Below are 19,341 nucleotides of genomic sequence, written 5' to 3' on the forward strand. Positions count from 1 at the left end.
TGCCATCTACATCCACAGAGGAACTATGGAGACCGAATGTGGATGGAAGCCCACTATTTTCACCTTCTTACAAATTTGTTTACTTTCTCTTTCTTGTGGTTTTCCCCTTTTGTTCCGATTTTTCTTTCACAACATGACTAATATGGAAATATGTTTAAAATGACTGTACATGTATAACCTCTATCAGATTTGCTTGCTGTCTTGGGGAAGGGAAGGCAGAAAAGAAAATCTGAAACTCAAAATTTGAAAAAATGTATTTTTACATGTAATTGGAAAAATAAAATGCTATCAAAAAATTAAAATATATAAAAGTTCTTAAAAGCAAAAATTATAAAATGGGGAGTGGATAAATATCTTTTTTTTGGGGGGGGGAAGGAAAAGGTTAATTATGTACACCAGAGACAGGCCTCAGATGCTACAAGTGAATTTGGTACAACAAATGATACCACTTCCTCAAACCTGTACAATATCAAATGTTCTTTAGCCAAAAAGTATGAAAGCAAATGGAAAAATATTGATCAGATTTTTTAATCAAACTGCACGAGACCCAAACGGCCCAGTGGACGGACTGGACTGGACTGAACCCGGGTGGCCTTAACTTCTCTGCATCTCAACTTCCATATCTATAACCCAGAAGAAATCACAGCACCTACCACACAGGATTATGATGATGATCAAATGATAACACAGGAAAACATTTCCCAAACCTTCAACTGCTATGAGAAACTTTATCTTAAATCTTTGACTAAATGGTTAAGCATCCAACAGGTGGAAAGATTATCAGCTCAAGGGTCAGAGGACCCAGACCACTTACTACCTCTGCTCTCTGGGTTTATCAACTTCATTCAGAAAATGTGACAATAAAGGCTACTTCTCCTTCTAAATCTGATTCAATGATAGAAATGTAGTTTCAAGATGGTAAGTATATATGGGAAATAATAACACTCATTGATTAGTGTCAAGTTCCTAAATTAAAAGAAACTTTTTTCCTTTAATGTTAACTTTGGTGGCTCCCTGACTAATGCTATTAGCAACTGCTATCTTTGTCATTTGCTTTTTCTTCACAGCAGATGAGTGTTTGGGATTCCCACCGTAAAATAACATACCATTCAACTAACAGTTTTATTTTTATTCCTTTTTACTATGCAATTTTAAACAGATAGCTTTTTAGTAAAGTATTTTTTGCAGTTTTGAGAGAAAACTTTGGAGGAAAAAAAATTACACTTGTTTTATTTTTCTGCAGTGTAGATTCTCAATCTATTATCTTGAATGAATATTTTAGAAAAGATTTCATGACAAAATTAAGTAAAATGGCAACAAGCGGGGGGAGGGGAGGGGGGGGACACAGACAAAAGAAACATAATAAAAGATCGCTCAGCATATAATGGCACACCTTTGTGGAAAAAAGCAACCACCAAAAAACAAAACAAAAACTACCTTATGGCAGAGAATTAGAAATTAAAGAGACCCCCATCAATTGAAGAATTGATGAACTAATTGAGATGATTCATGAAAATACTACTATGCTATAAGAAATCAGAAAAACTTGATAAGCCTTACATGAGCAGATGCAAAGTAAAGTGACTGGAACCAGGAGAATATTGCACACAGTAACAACAGTGTAACTATGATCAAAAATCTCTTCAACAATGAGCTGATTCAAGCCAGTTGTAATAGTTTTGTGATTAAGAGAGCCATCTGCACCCAGAGAGAGGATTGTGGGGACTGAGTATGGATCACAATATAATATTTTCACTCTTTTTGTTGTTGTTTGATTGCATTTTGTTTTCTTTCTCATTATTTTCCTTTTTGATCTGATTTTTCTTGTGCAGCATATTTGTGGAAATACATACAGAAGAACTGCACATGTTTAACATATATTGGATTACTTGGGGAGAAACAAGAGAAAAAAATTTTGGAACACAAGGTTTTGCAAGGGTGAATGATGAAGATTATCCATTCATATTTTTAAAATAAAAAGCTTTCATTTAAAAAATATATGTGATCAGCTGTGAAAAACTTAGTTCACTCCAGGTCTAGACAACAATCTAAGACAATTTCAAAGGAACGCAAGATAACTCATGCTATCAACCTCCAAGAAAGAACTGACAACTAACTTCAGTACTAAGTGAAATGTATTTTCCCTTTGTTTCTTGCTTTTTATTTTTTGTAATGTGGCTAATATGGAAATAGGTTTTATAGAACTTCAATATGTATAATTGATAGCATATTGCTTGCTTTCTCCATGGGAAAGGAAGGACAAGAATTTCAAACTCAAAATTTTTATAAAATGAACCTCAAGGAATTATTTAATTGCTTGATTTAAAAAACAAAAACAAAAACAAAACACCATTTTATTAATTTTTTTTATTATAGCATTTTATTTACAAGCTATATGCATGGGTAATTTTTCAGCATTGACAATTGCAAAACCTTTTGTTCCAATTTTTCCCCTCCATCACCCCCCCCCCCAGATGGCAGGTTGACCAATACATGTTAAATGTTAAAGTCTAAGTTAAATACAATATATGTATACATGTCCATACAGTTACAAAAGCACCATTTTAGAACAGCATTACGGAATGAGGGAGAAAAAATTACACCACCAGCTTATTACAGTTTTGTGCACTGTCTTTTTGAAACATAACTCCAACACTTTTGTCTCTTGATAGGCTAAAAAAATTTTAAAAAGGAACGACTCAAAGGTCTGGGGAACAGTTAGCAGTGGAGAACAAATCACTGCAAGCAGCTTAGGGGGGCCACAGGGCAAAGGGCCTTTTGTTCCCAGGTGAATTTTCCTTTGTTTTTCACCCATTATAATAGGTGTCCTCATCTCTATGTAGATTTTGCCCCCTCCAGAAAGCTGACCATACATACAAGAGTCAAAAAGGAATTGTAAAGAACCTCAAGAGCTGCAAGGCATCTCAGGGGACCTATGGCCTTTTCATCTTTCAAGAAATATTCTATCCCATTCTCAGGTCTCAAAAGCCATTTTCAACTTTCAATCCTTTGAATGTAGGAAAACGAACCTATTACAGCACATGACAATCTCCATTTTCTTCAGAAAATCGATCTGAAAACTACATTTTCAAAAATCATTCAGTCAAACCCCTTTTTACAGATGAACACAGTGAGGCTCAGGGAAATTATAGCCCTTGTCAAAGATCATAAAGGTTAAGAGAACAAGCAAGAACTGAAACCAAGCTCATGTGACTTAAAGAGCCATTTTGGTGCAGAGACCAGGAATCAGAAATTATCTGGCCGGACTGCTATGAGCAAGGTGCAAGCTGCCCATAGAACTGCCACATGAAGGCTAAGATGAAGGCAAACTGCTTTAAATCAATGGAAGTAGTATCTATATTCGGCCTTCCTTGCTCCAACAAACCCACAGGTCTATATCAAACAAAAAACATCTGATTAAAAACTCCATCTTTTTACCGTATCACTCATCTCATTTTACCACAGTACAATTATTGATGTCACAAAGTATCACTTAGGACTTCTCAGTAATTAAAAATGTAGTCATAACTGATTAAAGAAGGTGATAACCACAAATCTACCTGCTCTCCCTTCCCCCCCACCCAAATAAATGTTTGAAGTGAAATGAACTGAAGAGATCTAGAATCAAACCAGGAAATGCTCAGATTAAGTGTTGATTCAAGATAACTCCAACTCTAGACACCCAGTAGAGTCTTTTACATTAAGCTTGATGAAGTGAATTTGAAAAGCCTCTAGTTGAGGAACAAGGTCCCAAGTAAAGTAAGCTGTAACAAACAAGTAAATTAGCAGCTCTAAGCTTTCAAAAAACCAGGACAAACCTTAATAAGAATTATGAAACTTAAAAAATACAGTCACTTGGCATCACAGAACCTAGAGATAGATGACATGAATTTATAATATACTAGATGTCAAATGTCTATGAAACATGTATGTGGTCTGCAAGGCCAAACAAGTCAAACCCATCACTCAACAGCATGATGTTCACCGTATGACTTCCAGCACTAGCAGTGTCCCCCTCAGGCTATTTATATTTACTGTCCTAAGATTTCTCATTTCCAAGATACAGAAAAGTATAGACAGGAAAAGGGAAAATTTGGTAACCTACATGAAAGCCCCCTGCTGCAAAGGCAGTGTGACATTTCTGATAAGACAGACACACAACTTTCTTTATTCCAGCTTCTTTTCCCAAATGGTTTCTTCCTCAAACTCAACATCATGGTAGGGTGGAAGGAAGTCTAGATTTGGTACAAGAGGACTTAGGTAGAAAACTTGGCTCCTCTCCATAGGACCTGGGTTTTCCCACTCTATAAGCCTGGTTCCTCAGATGCAAAACTGACAAGTCTCTAAGACTATCTTCTAAAACAAATCACTGTAAACGAGTCGGCGGGATCCTGGGATATTTACTAAACCACAAATACAGAAGTGTTCAAAGACCTCTAAGAACTGACACTAAGTGAAATAAGGAGCCGATTGTGGTGACAACAACACAAATGGAAAGAAAAACAAAATAACCAAAATTGAATGTGGCAAGATAATAATGACAACAAAGTTTGGTGCCTGGAAGAAGAGATCAAGATATGACAAAGATCTTTCCCTAGTGTTTCTTTCTTCTTCTTTTAGATTAAATTGGTCTTCTGAGAGGAAATGGAGAGGGATACACTAAAACATTTAGGTGATAACAAAAACCAAAGATGGCACTAAAAACTTATTTTTCCAAAATCTTATGATCCTGTGAAAAAAAAATGTTCTTGCTTTGTAATGGATTTCTTTGTGTGAATAATAACTGATATCTCAAAGACACTGGATAAAAAGCAAGCTGTAATGTTGGAAAGAATATCTGCCTATCAAAGACCTAGGTTTATTTCCTATCACTGCAGCTTAGGAGATATGGGTTGTACTAGATTGGAGAAGTTACTTTGGCATCAGTTTCTCCAATGTATGCAACGGGGTTAGAATTTTGGATTTTGGATTGGTTATGGATTTCCAGTACTTAAAGCAATAGGTGGGGGGAGGGGAGCTGTATGTGTGTATGCACACATGCATTTGTATAAATGTTACATTTTATCTGTTATGTGAATATAAGCCACTATTATCATATAGGACCAAAAAGCAAAGGGTTGTATAAAGAAATGTTTTTCGATACATGAATAAAGCTCCAGATACAACAAGGAGCTCCAAATCACTAGAGTAAGAGAATGCAAATTAGAACCACCACAAGATTTTACTTTACCATTTGGTAAAATGGCAAACATGACTAAAATGTAAAGTCAAAGTTGGTGGTGAAGGGGGGGTGGGGGGTGGATGGGAAGCAGGAACAATGATACACTGTAGGTGAGACTAAGAACTGGCCCAACTATTCTGCATTTCAACTTGAAATTAAAGAATAGCAGCAACTACACAGCTCATACCCTTTGACCCAGTGATCCGGCTACTGAACATATATCCTAAGGAAGTCAAAGACCGAAATAAAGGGTTAAAGCATAGCTGAATAAAAGTGTGGTAGCCCAGAACTGGAAACCATGTGGGTGCCCATAGACTTGAGGAATTGTTTACAAAAAAAAAAAAAAAATCTTAGTATATGAAAGTTGTTATCATTCTTAAAATGCATCAAGAGAGCAACAAGAATCTTTCAATTTACAATCATATTTTTCCTATCCCAAATTGCCAGTTTAAGGCTGTAAAGATACAGCCCACGTTAAGACCAATGTGATATTTGGTTTTGTCCCAGATACAGTAATTTCAGGAATCAGAATACAACCCAGACTCTTAGAAGAGAATTGGTTTTATCCTTGTAGTTATTTTTTTTTTAAAGTTTAGCTTGGGTTTCCATGTAGGGAGCAATTAAAGTACCACCATCCATTTAATATTTACCAGCATAAAGAAAAGATTCTCTGAATTTATATTCTAATTACCTGCAGGTGTGGTATGTTAGGCAATCCTTACCACAAGCATGAAAGTAATGACTCAAAAAGCGACTTGTTTCATGCACTATTATGTGAGGACAAAAATAAAGGCAGGTGCCAAGAGAAATCTTTTGCACAAGACTGACTTGTGGGTAAGAGACCTGAGCTACACAAAAATTTTAAATAGACCATGACTTAAAAGTTTATGTGGCAGAAATTCTACTTTCCTACAAGAGAAGCCATGAAACTAACATTTCCTTATCTAGCGGGATCTGTACATGAAAGAGACATTCGCCCTTAGCAGCCAATTCTGACATCAGTGTCATACTAATCAACAGGCAAACACTGCTAACTGGAAGTTTACATCCAGATGTAAATATGAATTTGCTTTCTAAATAAACATTTGAGTTACAGCACTACCAGGCAAACTGGAAGACTCACTGCATCAGTGGCATGAACATAAAAGAAAGTGGGCCTAAACCAGACTTCTGCATTATGCCCATGATTGAGTTTAGAAGAACAAGCAAGTCCATCTGCTGCCTGGGTGTCATTCAAGCTGGCCCCAAAGCAGAAGGGACAGGCTAATCCAGCTGGCTTGTTCAGAGAACGCATTTAGAGAAACATTACTTTTGTTCATAGAATAAATGTGTTTTCATAAAACTTTTCATTGTCTATGTTAACTATCATGCTGATTGATTGGAATAAGTAATTCTAAAGGAGGACTATAATTTGCCTTCACTTCAATGACTTCTGAACTGATCACTTGGCCCTAAATCAGGATGATGTTTTAATAGCTAACTAAAACACTCATTTCAATTCTTAGAAGTACAAACATTCACAAGACAAATTAACAAAACAATAACAAAATTTAGCAATGGTCCTCCTACGAGATTGCAATAAATATTACAAGCACTAATTACACATGTCCAGGGCCCGAGGGGGATAAGTATTAAAACTTTTTAATTTCGTTCAATTTGCTTGCTTCGATATGGTTTTGCTACAATGCAAAGACATTGTGATCTATCAAACATAACCCAGAGCTAGCTAATGAAAGGGAATGACGACAATGGCATCTCTGATCTGTTGTTTCCCTTCCTGAGACAATCCGATACTCCTCAAATGTTTTCCCCACACCAACCACCACTGCCAGGGAGCATTATATTTGTGCTGGATCACTGCGATCCAGCCTCGTGCCACCATGCCTGCTAATTCCATTTATCTTTTCAGAATGGTAATCTGTATTAGATTCTCATCTTCCAACACTGACTTCGCCCAACACTGATTATTCATAAAATCTTTTATCACCTTTCCCAATTTGAAGGATAGTGAAATAAATTTACCCTCTACCCTTTCTCTTCTATATTATTTAAAATGACTAGTTTGAAGAAAAATACAGACTTGAACAAAGGAAAAGGCATAAAATGGAAAGATTTTACTACTTTATACTCTGCTTCAGTGAATGGAATTGGTCACTAAATATATTTTAGGAAAACAGGCACTAGTGTCACTGAAAAAAATGTAATGTATTCTAACTTCAGATATTGAATTGTTTTTGATATTTATAGGCATACCAGTGCATTGGAATCATATGTAATCCTGTAGCCATTTTTAAAATAAATGATTTATAACCAAAAGAAAAAAAAAGGAAATGGCATGAGGAAAGATTAGTCCTGGAATAATTTGAAAATTATATAAACATGCTCTCGAGGTTTGACTGGATTCCTTTAAAAATCCATAGTTATGTCTATTCCCAATTTACATACTGTTATCCTTTTTCTCATCAGCTTGTGGAGGCATAAACGTGGCTTCTTGAAGACTAAGCTTCCAAGACACAAGCTCTGGCAGGACCTATACAAGCTGGCAAGGATTTGGGGATGGGTCAACAATCAGTAGATGCCTGTTGACCAGAGAGAGCTGGTCAAAAACTAAAACATTGTGAAAGTCAAGGTAACTATAGTAACTGTCTCCCCAGGCATGGGAGGGGTTGTAATAATGCACACCCACACCTGTGACCCCAGGTCTGGCAATATGGGAATCCTACACAAAGAGTTAGGGGATTGGTGAAAACAAAACCTGGAAATCAGGGACCACTCCCCCATTTAAGGAACAGATAATTCTTAACTGCCTCCACTAGAGAAACAGTGGACAAATACAGATAAGGTTGCTACTTAAAAATTTTGAAAGTCTAACCAAGCAAAAAATGAGTGCAATGTGATCTTAAAAAAAAAAAAAAAAACTTTAAAAACACATAACAAAGTGTTAAAATTTTTTTTTTTTTTTAAAAAGGGTCACATTTCAAAATTTTGTTCCCTAGAAAGAAGTGATCATATGCCACTTAGGACAAAGACTTCATTCCAGGTCTGTCCTAAAATCAGTTGTTTATAATTTTATCACCCCAAATGGTTTTGCATGCATACACAGAACAATTTATGCGTCAAGTTAGGGGAGTGTGGAGCACTGGTCTTGGATCATGGCAGTAGCTATGGCTGGGAGAGTCACAATCCAAGAGGATAATCTAAAAGCTTGCTCATTTTCAGCTTGGGAATGATGCATAGATGACTTTTCAAAGTAGATTTACCTTCCTAATAATTATAGTTTGCTCAGAGTAATGTTAAAATTAGCCACTTTTATGGTGTTCTTTTATGGTAGCTTGGATGAGCTGTGGGCAACAGCGGGAAGGAAACCTGCCCAGAATTACAAATTTAAAAGGGAGTTTCCTGTGGGTTTTGCTTACTTTGCTAGGTAAATCCTGCTTGAGGTTTTATCTGGTACCAAATTATAAAGGAAGCTAACCTTAAATTAATTGACTATATCACGTGTTCTTTTTATGAGCTATTCAGATTATTATGAACTAAAAGAAATCACACATCTAACCACCCTCTCCCCTCAGCAACCAAAAGAGCCGGATCCTAAAAGAATTAGAAGAACATCAATACTAGCCACAGCAGCATTTCAGAAAGACTTTCATTAAACATCAACCAAATTCTTGAGAATTCAGGCAGAACCTTAAATTTACTGTGTAAAACCAGGAGAACTTTGAGCGAAAAATAGATATGTTTGATTAAGATATTAGAGACAATACTAGAAGATGAAAAGAGGAAAAAGAAAATAGAAAAAGAAAACATTATGAATTGCATTGATATACACAGTACCACAGTGACACTCAAATAATAGGCACCTTTGTTAGGAAGCAATGAAGATTCACATACAGATTAACAAATGATCATAGTGTAACGGATGAATATATTTCATGTCAAAACTCCCAGTTTGAATCTTGTCCTTGCAATCGTTCATTTACTAACTTTGGAAACTTGGGTAATTTATTACTTTTAAACCTCAACTTATTCATCTGTGAAATGGTGACACTACTTAAAATAAATATCAAAGGGTTACCATGAAAATAAATGGATTTTTAAAATAAAGTCTTTAACAAAAAAGAAATAGCAGTGATAAACAGATGAAATAGGTATATATTAGCTATGTTCAGTATAATTACTATTGAAATCGGGGGTACTTTTTCTAGTCTTGCAGTGACACTCAGGAATTGCCAGGCAGACTGGCTATGGGGGTGGGGGTGAGGGGGCCTCGGTGGGGAGAAAGCCAGTAACTTCCATCCCTTAGCCATCTGACATAGTATTCTTGCTCAGTCAATGGCACCAAGGAATCCATTATGCAAAGAGCTCATTAAGGATTAATCCAATTAACTTATTTTTCTTTTTTTGGTCCCTTTTTTAAAATCTCTAACTTTTTATTTTTTTCAAACACATGCAAAGATAGTTTTCAATATTTCAATCCCTGCAAAACCTTGTGTAGCAGTTTTTTCCATATATTTCCAAATATTTTCATATTTCTCATGCTGCGCAATAAAAATCAAAAGGGAAAAAACATGAGAAAAAAAAAGCAAACAAATAACAACAACAACAACAACAAAAGGTGAAAATCCTATATGCTTTGATTCACATTCAGCTTCCATAGTTCTCTCTCTGGATCTGGATGGCTCTTTCCATCATGAATCTATTTACTAGTCCACCACAGTGAATCAATCCATTTTTCCTGATAAACCTTACTATTCTAGAACCACGCTATATTTTCAGCCTATGTTGTCTCTTAAGCAACAAATTTCATAAACTTATCTAGTGCATCAATATTTGTTAACCTCAAATTTACCTCTTTAAAACCCACTGGTTCATGTTTAAAGGAAAGCTTGGGCGCACACAACGTCTGCAAATGGATCTGCTTATTCAAAACTAGAGATGAGTTGCAAAGAGTGGAGAGACCCTCCTGAAATTTATTCCTGTGGTAGAGCTGCTTATGTGAGAAGTCCCACCAGGGTTCTCTCATTGGCCAACGGTCCCAGCAAAGGAGGAAATCGGTATGGAGTCCCCGGAAAAACAGATTCAATCAGGACAGGTCATCAGTGCCTCCACTTGAGTTGGTACTCATCACTACATCTCTTTAGACTGAAATTTTCACATTTATCAAGTGGAGACAAGATAGACCCTAACATCCTTTTAAATTATGATCCTAAGGCAGACTTTCCCTTTCAAGGCTACAAGAAAGTGAAAAGGAGTGAAGGGCATTAGGAAAGAGACTACAGAAACATTTCTTTCTCTTCAAAAATGAACACACCAACTAAATACGTAAGATAATTGTTTTCTAAAAGGACCTCCTTATTTTTATTAAATGCAAAATAAATGAATCTTCTCTTGGTGACTCAAGGAATATTTGGGGACAGTAGGGTAAGGCAAAGTCCTCTTGAAAATGGTGGCTGGGAGGAACAGGCAACTTTAAACCATTGCTAATGAGCACACAGTGGAAAGATGGCATAAATATATCTTAAACCAAACCTTTCTTCTTAAAAACCAGGTTTTCATACTGATTCTGCTTGACTTGGGAGTATGGGGCTTATAAAAAATAAATTAATAAATACATGAAGATGGTGACAAACCACAAGTGTTTTAGGGACAGAATGAGTAGAGTATCAGTGCTTGCAAGAAAAGAAAATGGGAGCTAAGCAAAGCAATTATGATGGATTTAAAGAAGCTAGCTAACTGTGAAGATTAGGGTCAATGTCACAGGCCAGAGAAAAAAGACTGAGACACCAGCTTGAAAGGGTATCAATAGATTTGACTAGTTAAAAGCCTGGGGAGAGAGGAACAGACCGGGAAGCCCACCCGCTGACAACAGGAAACACCTGTTACTATTCTAAGAGATTAGTGCTTGAAACCTCAAGACTAAGTTAAGCATATTTGGGACACACCTCCAAACATCCAAGTTTCATCACACAGCAGTCAAGTTAGTTGTATAACAGAACCATCTGTTTGTGAAGTTCTCAAATGGACACAGTAAGAAAAAAAAAAAAAAAAAAAAAAAAAAAAAAAAGTACCAGGAGGAAGAGCAGGGGAAAAGGAAAGGGGGTTAAGGTCAGGCCCCAGTTAGGTAAACAAAGGCTTTCTAAGATAAGCCTCACCTTATTCACCTTCAGGTGGAAGCAATGAAATAAGAATCCTCCATCACAGAGAGGATGAGGTTGGGTACCACGTATAGACATCTGTTTAACCACAAATCAAATGCTCCATGCCAAATTCAAAACTAAACATTAAGTTAACAATGAAAGAGCATTACTTAGAAACCACTCAGTCACCCACACAAAGTTCTCCCGGCAAAATGACAGGAGACTACAGTCTACAAACTCACATAATCAAAACGACTTGTAAAATCTGACTTCCCAACTGCCTTGTTCAAACTTCTGGTAACAACCTGAACCAAAACAACCAATTCTTAAAATTTCACAACTTTTTGCTTTATTTAATATTCATTAAAAAACAATCTGGCAAAAGAGGTATTCAATCCTTTTAAAAGAAAAAAAAAAGAATGCATTTAGTGAAGAGGGTTAGGAAGTGAATACACCTTCATTTTCTTTATTTCAATGACAATAAAGAAATTGGGCATTCCTACACATATATATGTAGTTAAACCAATATCGACATTTCACACATGCCGATCTGAAAAAGAAAGTGCTTCAGCTGAGAATGACTCAATTCCCCCACAGAACGTGAGCTCTGAGGCTGATGAGGGAGTTTTATTGCTTGTAGCCTCCAGAGCCACAGGACGCCTTACACACAACCAACTAATAAATGTTATGTTGAAAAAAGCACGACTGATCTTTTCGATAAAAGCTTTGAGAATGGGGAGATATGCTACGAAGTCAGCAACCTGACTCCATGGTCGATATAATTATAAGTATCTGAGATTTACAAGGAGAGGAAATGGCTCTCACATATATCACTTACCAACATTTGGGGCTCTCGTATAGTCTGCAGGTAGCTCTGGGGGCCTGCCACAATGAAGAGCTGCAAAAGCAGATCCTTTCCATAGTGCACTCTTACAGTCTGTGCAAAAAAGGGCAACAGTTAGTCCAAGGCTTTATTGGCTCTACTTTCACTTCAGGATTTTTTTTAAAACTACAATGGCTAACTTTTGGCTCTTCAAAATGAAATGTTTTGTCTATTTTTGCATCCCCAGTGATTGGCACATAAAAGGTACTTAATATTTACTGACTGAAATCTAAAACTTAGTGTATTTGTACATCTGATCCATCTAAATTTCTGAGAAACTGCTCACTTCGTCATTGTTTAGATTAGAAAGAAATGAGAAATAAATACTAGTCAGTCACAGGTAAAGCATAGGCAGAACATGAGAGATCTAAAGCTTTGCTACTGGAAGTGAGGAGGGGGCCAAAGCTGCCATCCCCGAGACGTGTCCCTCCCCAGACCTGGCCGATCTCACTCTTGTGACTGTCAAGATTAAAACTCCTGCTTTTCTATTGGTTGATGCTAGCTGTCCCTAGCTAACTAAGCAAAGCACGCCTCTTCATTTTCCAAGTGCCCAAGAACAAGATGCAGCATTTCTCCCCCAAGTTTTAATTACCTTTCACATTCTTCCCCTTTCCCATCTGCCCATCACCCCCAAAGGCTAGGCAAGTCTTACCTTTTGCAGCTCTCAATAAAGACTGCCGGCCAACGCCTAGCAAAGTCTGTACCCCAGGAACACTCTGAGGTATCTCTCTGTCCAAGAGGGGACCAATCCGCTCACAAATTTTAAGGAGGTAGTCTGGAGGAATGTGTGCATTGGCTGTCACCTAAAACAGCAACAATACAACACACAAATGTTTGATAGTGAGCAAAACCTTTAAAATATTCTTGTACTTAAATGCTTGTACTTAAATTTACAGAAGATGAATAAAATTACCAAATTTGAATGAATCTCACAATTTAGGAACTTTAAATATTATTTGGGACATCAACAATGATCCAATTTTATTTTTATTTTACGTTCTTTGGTTTGGTTTGCTTTTTTGATGTACCTAACTTATTTTAAATCATGTGCCCAACTGTTAACTGTATGCATTTTATTCAGAAGCATCAACCCATCTCTATCCAAGAAAATCTCTGTAACTCCCAGAGCTTAGCTTAGCAGTGTCTGGCTTGTACTAAGTATTTAATAAATGATTGCTGATTTGACTTGAGCAAGAAACCCCAATAGAATAGTAGCAGAGGTGGACTTCAGCATATTGGGAAAAACATGTGCTTTCTTGGAGAATCCAGCTTTAACCTTTATTCAAGAACTTTGAGGGTTAACCTCTGCTCAGGGCTACTGACAGTGTGATCGAGTACTTGGAAATAGAAGGCCAGTTCAAATCGTGGGCTCTGTTACCTCCCTTTCCCCTACCACCCCTACCCCCCCTTCCCAGCTATGTGACTTTAGTCAAGTCCCTTTATCTCACTGGGCTTCCATTTCCTCATCTATAGAAAGAGGTTGGACTGAATAGTATGTCAGAATGGTTTCTTCTAGCTATCAATTCCGAGTTTCGTCCTGCTTTTAGCTGACATCTGGTTTCCTCTATGATTCCAAATCACAAGGGGAGGAGGAGGAGGAGGAAAGAAAACCAGTAAACTACTAGCTAAAAACAGAGGTTAAAACAAATTTGAAGGGATCATTTAGCCCCACTGGTTTCTCTCTGGAAAACTCCAGTTCACAGATGTAGCTAAGTGCTTTGAGATCTGTGAGTGGAAACAACATGCATAACCCAAGTGGAGCTCTATACTATGGAAACAAAGTATCATTTTTATTTCATGTTGTTTCAAAAACAAACCTACTTAAAATAACAATTTGGGAGCTATAAATAACTAGAGCAAAGGCAACATCAAGACTTGGTTGGCTATTCCTCTCTCATTTGAGGCTCCTAACTACACAGATAATAATCTATTTAGATTTGCCCAGTTCGAAGGATTCCTGTCTGGTCCCTGGATTTTGAAGCTGGAACAGAGCTTATCTACGCTAAGCTCCTGATTTTACAGGGAACAGCCAACTGGAAGGTTAAAGGTCTTCTTCCAAGTCACTCCCCTCAGATTGGGAATTGAACCCTGGGTCTAATCACTCCAAATCTATTCCTCTTTTCAAGAAATCTTGCTGCCTTTCCAATTATTAACCAAAACTTTCTATCCTGCTTTCCAAGATGAAAAATTTTAAGACAGTCACCTCAAAGTAGATCTAGATTTTAAGCTTCCTTGAAGATTGTTGTCTGACCTAGAGAAGAAAGGCAACAAAGTACTTCCTGGCCTCAGAAGCCATCAGACCTATGCAAGGCCCACTTGGAAAGCTGGGGGATCAGGACACTGGCCACACAAAACCTTTATTTAGATGCTTCCTCAACCAGTGAGTGCTCCATTTAGGAATTGTCAGTTGGGAGTTCAGCTACCAGCCTGCAGATAACAGTAGGAAGTGAGGGATTTCAAGAAATAGTGTAAGATGGTCCTTGAAAGCTTTCAGTAACACTAATGGCATCTCAATATAGAGTGAAATTCCTGGACACACCCCATAAAAGGGAGTCCTTGGCAAAAGTATCTACAAAGAGGGAAAAAACCCCCAACAAACTACAAGAACACAAACAGCTACGCTACTGTCAGAGGGGCAGTGCAGAACATGTGAAAGGTTAAACGAACCTATTTTTCATTTCTCATATTGGTTTAAGAAAGAACTTGAGAAATTGTTCAACTGAAAAAACAAAAGGTTGAGTGTTTAAGATTAATTTACATATCCTAGCCAAATAACTAGGGGAGAAGAGAAGGAATGAGGAAAATACAAGATGAAGCAAAGGCAGTCACAGAGAAATGCATGAGGAAGAAGGACAAATCAGTCTGAAGTAGTGGTCACAACTCCTGTTACTTGGAGCAATAAAAAAAATCATACTGCTGAACTTTGGAAAGCTACAAGCCATCTTTATTTGCTTTTTAACTGTTCTTTATTCTTGAATTTAAAGAAACTTTTCTAGGAATGGGGGGAAAAAATAATCCAAGAAACCCCGGGGAAAGTGGAAGATTAATTAAACATTTGGTGACCCAATAACCAAGGCAACATCATCCCAAGAGCTAATGAAATTGAGCCTGCTACCCCTGCCCTAAAAGGGTCACAAAAAAGAACCATATACCAGTAAACAATTGTCTAATAGTACTCATAGAGCTAAGAAAATCAAATCAAAACTGCCTGTAGATAAATGCTATTGTTAGAGACCAGGCTAGATAGTTATGATGATAGTTCAGTGGAAATGGTGCAAGATTTGTACTGACTCCAGACTCAGCCACTATTCACCTTCCAAGCCTGTGTAGACCGAAGGGTGTGTAGTGAGGGGGAGGGGGTCAGGGATCAGATTCTAACATTTCCCCCCCCCTTCCAACTCAACATTTAAGATACTAACTGGAATGACTAAGCTATTCTGAATATTCTACTCAAATCAACTACAAGGGGGCTATGAAGAAAGGTGCTTTCCATGTCCAGAAGAATCAACTGATAAACAGAAATATGTTGTGTGTGTGTGTGTGTGTGTGTGTGTGTGTGAGAGAGAGAGAGAGAGAGAGAGAGAGAGAGAGAGAGAAAGAAAGAAAGAGAGAGAGAAAGAAAGAGAGAAAGAAAGAGAGAGAGAAAGAGAGAGAGAAAGAGAGAAAGAAAGAGAGAAAGAAAGAGAGAAAGAAAGAGAGAAAGAAAGAGAGAAAGAAAGAGAGAAAGAAAGAGAGAAAGAAAGAGAGAAAGAAAGAGAGAAAGAAAGAGAGAAAGAAAGAGAGAAAGAAAGAGAGAAAGAAAGAGAGAAAGAGAGAAAGAGAGAAAGAGAGAAAGAGAGAAAGAGAGAAAGAGAGAAAGAAAGAAAGAAAGAAAGAAAGAAAGAAAGAAAGAAAGAAAGAAAGAAAGAAAGAAAGAAAGAAAGAAAGAAAGAAAGAAAGAAATGGGGCATTCTCTAGGGTGGGGTCAGGAGGAAGGGTGGGCAGGAGATAGTCCCGAGCTTAAAACATAACAAGGACAACCAAAAAAACACTCACTCTCTCCAGCACATCACTGAAGAAGACTGGGAGATTTGGTTCCTGACTGAAGGACCTTACACAAGACAGAATGTCCCCACAGTATTTCTTCTATAGTCCTTGGATGTGACTAACAAGCTTTGTTCCTTTTCTGTGAGCCCAACAGTCCACTGGCTCAAGCCACTATGACTTGAAACTCCTGCTCAACAGTTTTGAGGTTAACATGGCTTCAAAATATTAGGAGTCAGAGCTAGGAGAATTGAGCTAAAATCCTGGTCCTAAAAACTTAAGCCGTCATATAACTCAGGGAAATCATTTCATTCTGCAAAGCTTCCAGTCAGTAAAATGGGGAGAATTCTTGCCAACTTAAATCACAGAACTGCTGTGGGCACACTAAAATTACCTGTAGGCACCGCAATTATTATTGCAAAAGATCCTTCCCCAAAGCGGCACCTCCTAAGAACTATCCAATTGAACACACCTCTAACAAAATTACTTTAGACTGGGCCTGAGACTACAGCACCAGGTCTCAGGCCATGGTGGCCAGGACCCTAGGAAACTTGAATGCCTAAGACCAGAGACACTGGACTTTTATCATGAAAAGGAGGGGGGAAGTGTTTGTGGGGTTTTTTGTGGAATTTTTTTTTTTTGATCTTCCTTTTTTAAAGACTTAGAAAGCTATAGAACTGAATCTTGGGGTCAAGCTTAACAGCTCTGATGTTTGTTATCTGCGGGACCTTGAAAAGAGTAACTTTTCTAGGCCTCAGTTTATTCATCTGTCCAATGATGGGGTTGGGGCACCAGATGACCCCAGAATGCCATTCTACACCCATAATTCTATGACTCTGCAAGCCTAAGAATTTTAAAAATAGATTCCTCATTGGCTAAAGATATTAGACATCTACCAATCCTCAAGAATAAAGTTAATAATGCTAATGGCAAAGCACTGTCAAAAAAGCATGTGCCTGCATGTGAATTCAGCAACTCGCTAAGAAGGAATATGAGTCCCCCAGCACAGCCCCGAGTGTCACAATGCTTCCAGGTCTCGGGCCTCACCATGCCATCCAATAGTTATTGTTCTGTGCCACTCATGGCCAAACTGACAGCTCACACAGTTCTTTTTTGTTCCGGAGTATTGCAATCCCCAGAAAAGACAGTTCCCTCAGCGCAACTGTATGTACACATGGTAGTTAAGAAAACACACAGCTACATTTGGAGAAAAACTACCCTCACTCTTGACTATCATTTGCCTGTTCTACTAAACACAGCCAAAGGTAACAACTGAAGCTAAACAAACAAATAAAAAAATAAATGTTTACAAGCCCAGGGTCTAGAATTCAGATGTTAGGAATTACCTGGTAATCTGCAAGTTTATTCTAAGGCTGCATGAACAAACAGCCAGAGGGCAGGGGAAGAAATAAACTTCTGTAACCCTGTTGCTTACAGATATAAAATTAGTCTTGTATTTACCTCCTTCCAAATAATGAAAGTCAACTGGTGCTGAATAAATGCAAATATTCTAACACACCACAGCAAATCTGCCCTTTACCATCCAAAACTCCCCTCAAACTGATAAAAGATTTAAAATCTCTAACACTTTAGTATTTTTAAACATGTATCAGCCAACCTATTTTAATAAAAAACTTTTAAAAATTCCTATTGTTATTCTTATCAGCAAGCTTTCAGCATGCTTATCTTTGCTTTCAGTGTTCCTAAACAAAATCTATTACTTTTTTTCTGTAGCTATTTCCAATGATCTACCTGACAATAAAAAAAAAAAAAGTGAACTTTCATTTACGTTGTCAACAATAGGGAACAGAGCAAATACAGAAATAAAAATGTTTGCATCCAACGTGCAAAAATTGTCCCCACTATTTCCAAATAAAATTTCCAAACGGGTAAGTCTCTGCTCAACAACCACAATTCCGAAAACAAAGCACACTTATTTTGAAAGTCCCATTCAAAAATCTCATTACTTGTCCGAGAGCTCGGTTACCCTATGATATAGTCTGATTTTTTTTAAATAGATAACTTCAGACCCCAGCTATATCAATCCTTGCACAATCTTGGCTTTAACAAAAACCATGCTACCTTCCCTGTGTTGCAAATTAGGAGTAAAACACTAAATTAACTGCTTATTACAGATCCACAAACCTAGAAAGCAAGGGGACAGACTCAACAAGGGAAAAGAAAAGGTACAAAAAAGATATGGAAGTTTGGTCGACTGGCAGCCTTGTACTGCGGAGGTCAATTTGAGGTCAGAGAGCTGGGGTTTAAGTTCTGTGAAACCTTGGGCAGGTCAGTTAAACGTTGTCTGGACTTTAGTTCCCATATCTCTAAAATGAAGAGGGTTGGTCACCTCTAAGGATTTTCTTTCAGTTCTTAATCTATGATCTTTTAGTAGTCTCATAAGCGAATCACGTTAAACAGTCAGAACGCAAACAATGGAAAGTACAAGGTCCCGGGCATATGCTTTGTTTCCAAATAAAAGTGTCCCTAATTTTGGAGAGCAATATCAGTTCTTGGTGAAAATTCCTTGCCCTCTTTGTTACACGTTTGCATTTTCTTTTTGGATTTTGTTTTTTCCTGAGCTCTTCCTCCCAAGAAATCTTTGTTTAAAAAAATTAAAACATGTGAAATACTGCGGAGAAAATAAAACTGTTCTATTGTCTGATATGTCCTAGTACTGTGTCACTCAAATCATTGCTCAAATATGAAGTATTAGTCAGCAATTTAATTGACTAACACTGCAGGACTTCTGGGTCAGGGAAGTTTACTCCTGTTTAAATTCTGTCCCAGCCCTGCCCTACCCTTATCCCCCACCTTCTAAGACTTTTACATCGTGCGAGCTTCCAAAAAATGGTATGGTCAACAAAAAGTATCCTAAACCACTAGCTCAAAACGAAATATTTTAGAAAAAATGTCCAATACAAATGGGGACGATCACAAACACTTTAAATAAAAATATTTTCAAAATACAGTGGCGTGAAAATTCACCTATTTTCAAAGCTCTACTATAACTAGTCTACAGAACTTAAAAGGAACAAAAACGCATTTTAAAAAACATTTAGTGATTCCTGGACAAT

The 19,341-nt window shown here is 37.4% G+C and overlaps 1 protein-coding gene across 1 annotated transcript in view; it reads right to left on the bottom strand.

Moving 5' to 3' along the window:
- BRWD3 (bromodomain and WD repeat domain containing 3) overlaps positions 1–19,341 on the bottom strand; it is a 125,137-nt gene that overhangs the window by 102,938 nt on the left and 2,858 nt on the right. Inside the window, exons 5-6 of the mRNA XM_031944752.1 lie at positions 12,894–13,044; positions 12,197–12,295 (exon numbers count right to left, since the gene is read on the bottom strand). Coding sequence (XP_031800612.1) covers positions 12,197–12,295; positions 12,894–13,044 — 250 coding nt within the window. The remainder of the gene's footprint in view (positions 1–12,196; positions 12,296–12,893; positions 13,045–19,341) is intronic.

This window comes from Sarcophilus harrisii, chromosome X (genome assembly GCF_902635505.1).
Source record: "Sarcophilus harrisii chromosome X, mSarHar1.11, whole genome shotgun sequence".
In the NCBI taxonomy this organism is placed as follows: Eukaryota; Metazoa; Chordata; class Mammalia; order Dasyuromorphia; family Dasyuridae; genus Sarcophilus; species Sarcophilus harrisii.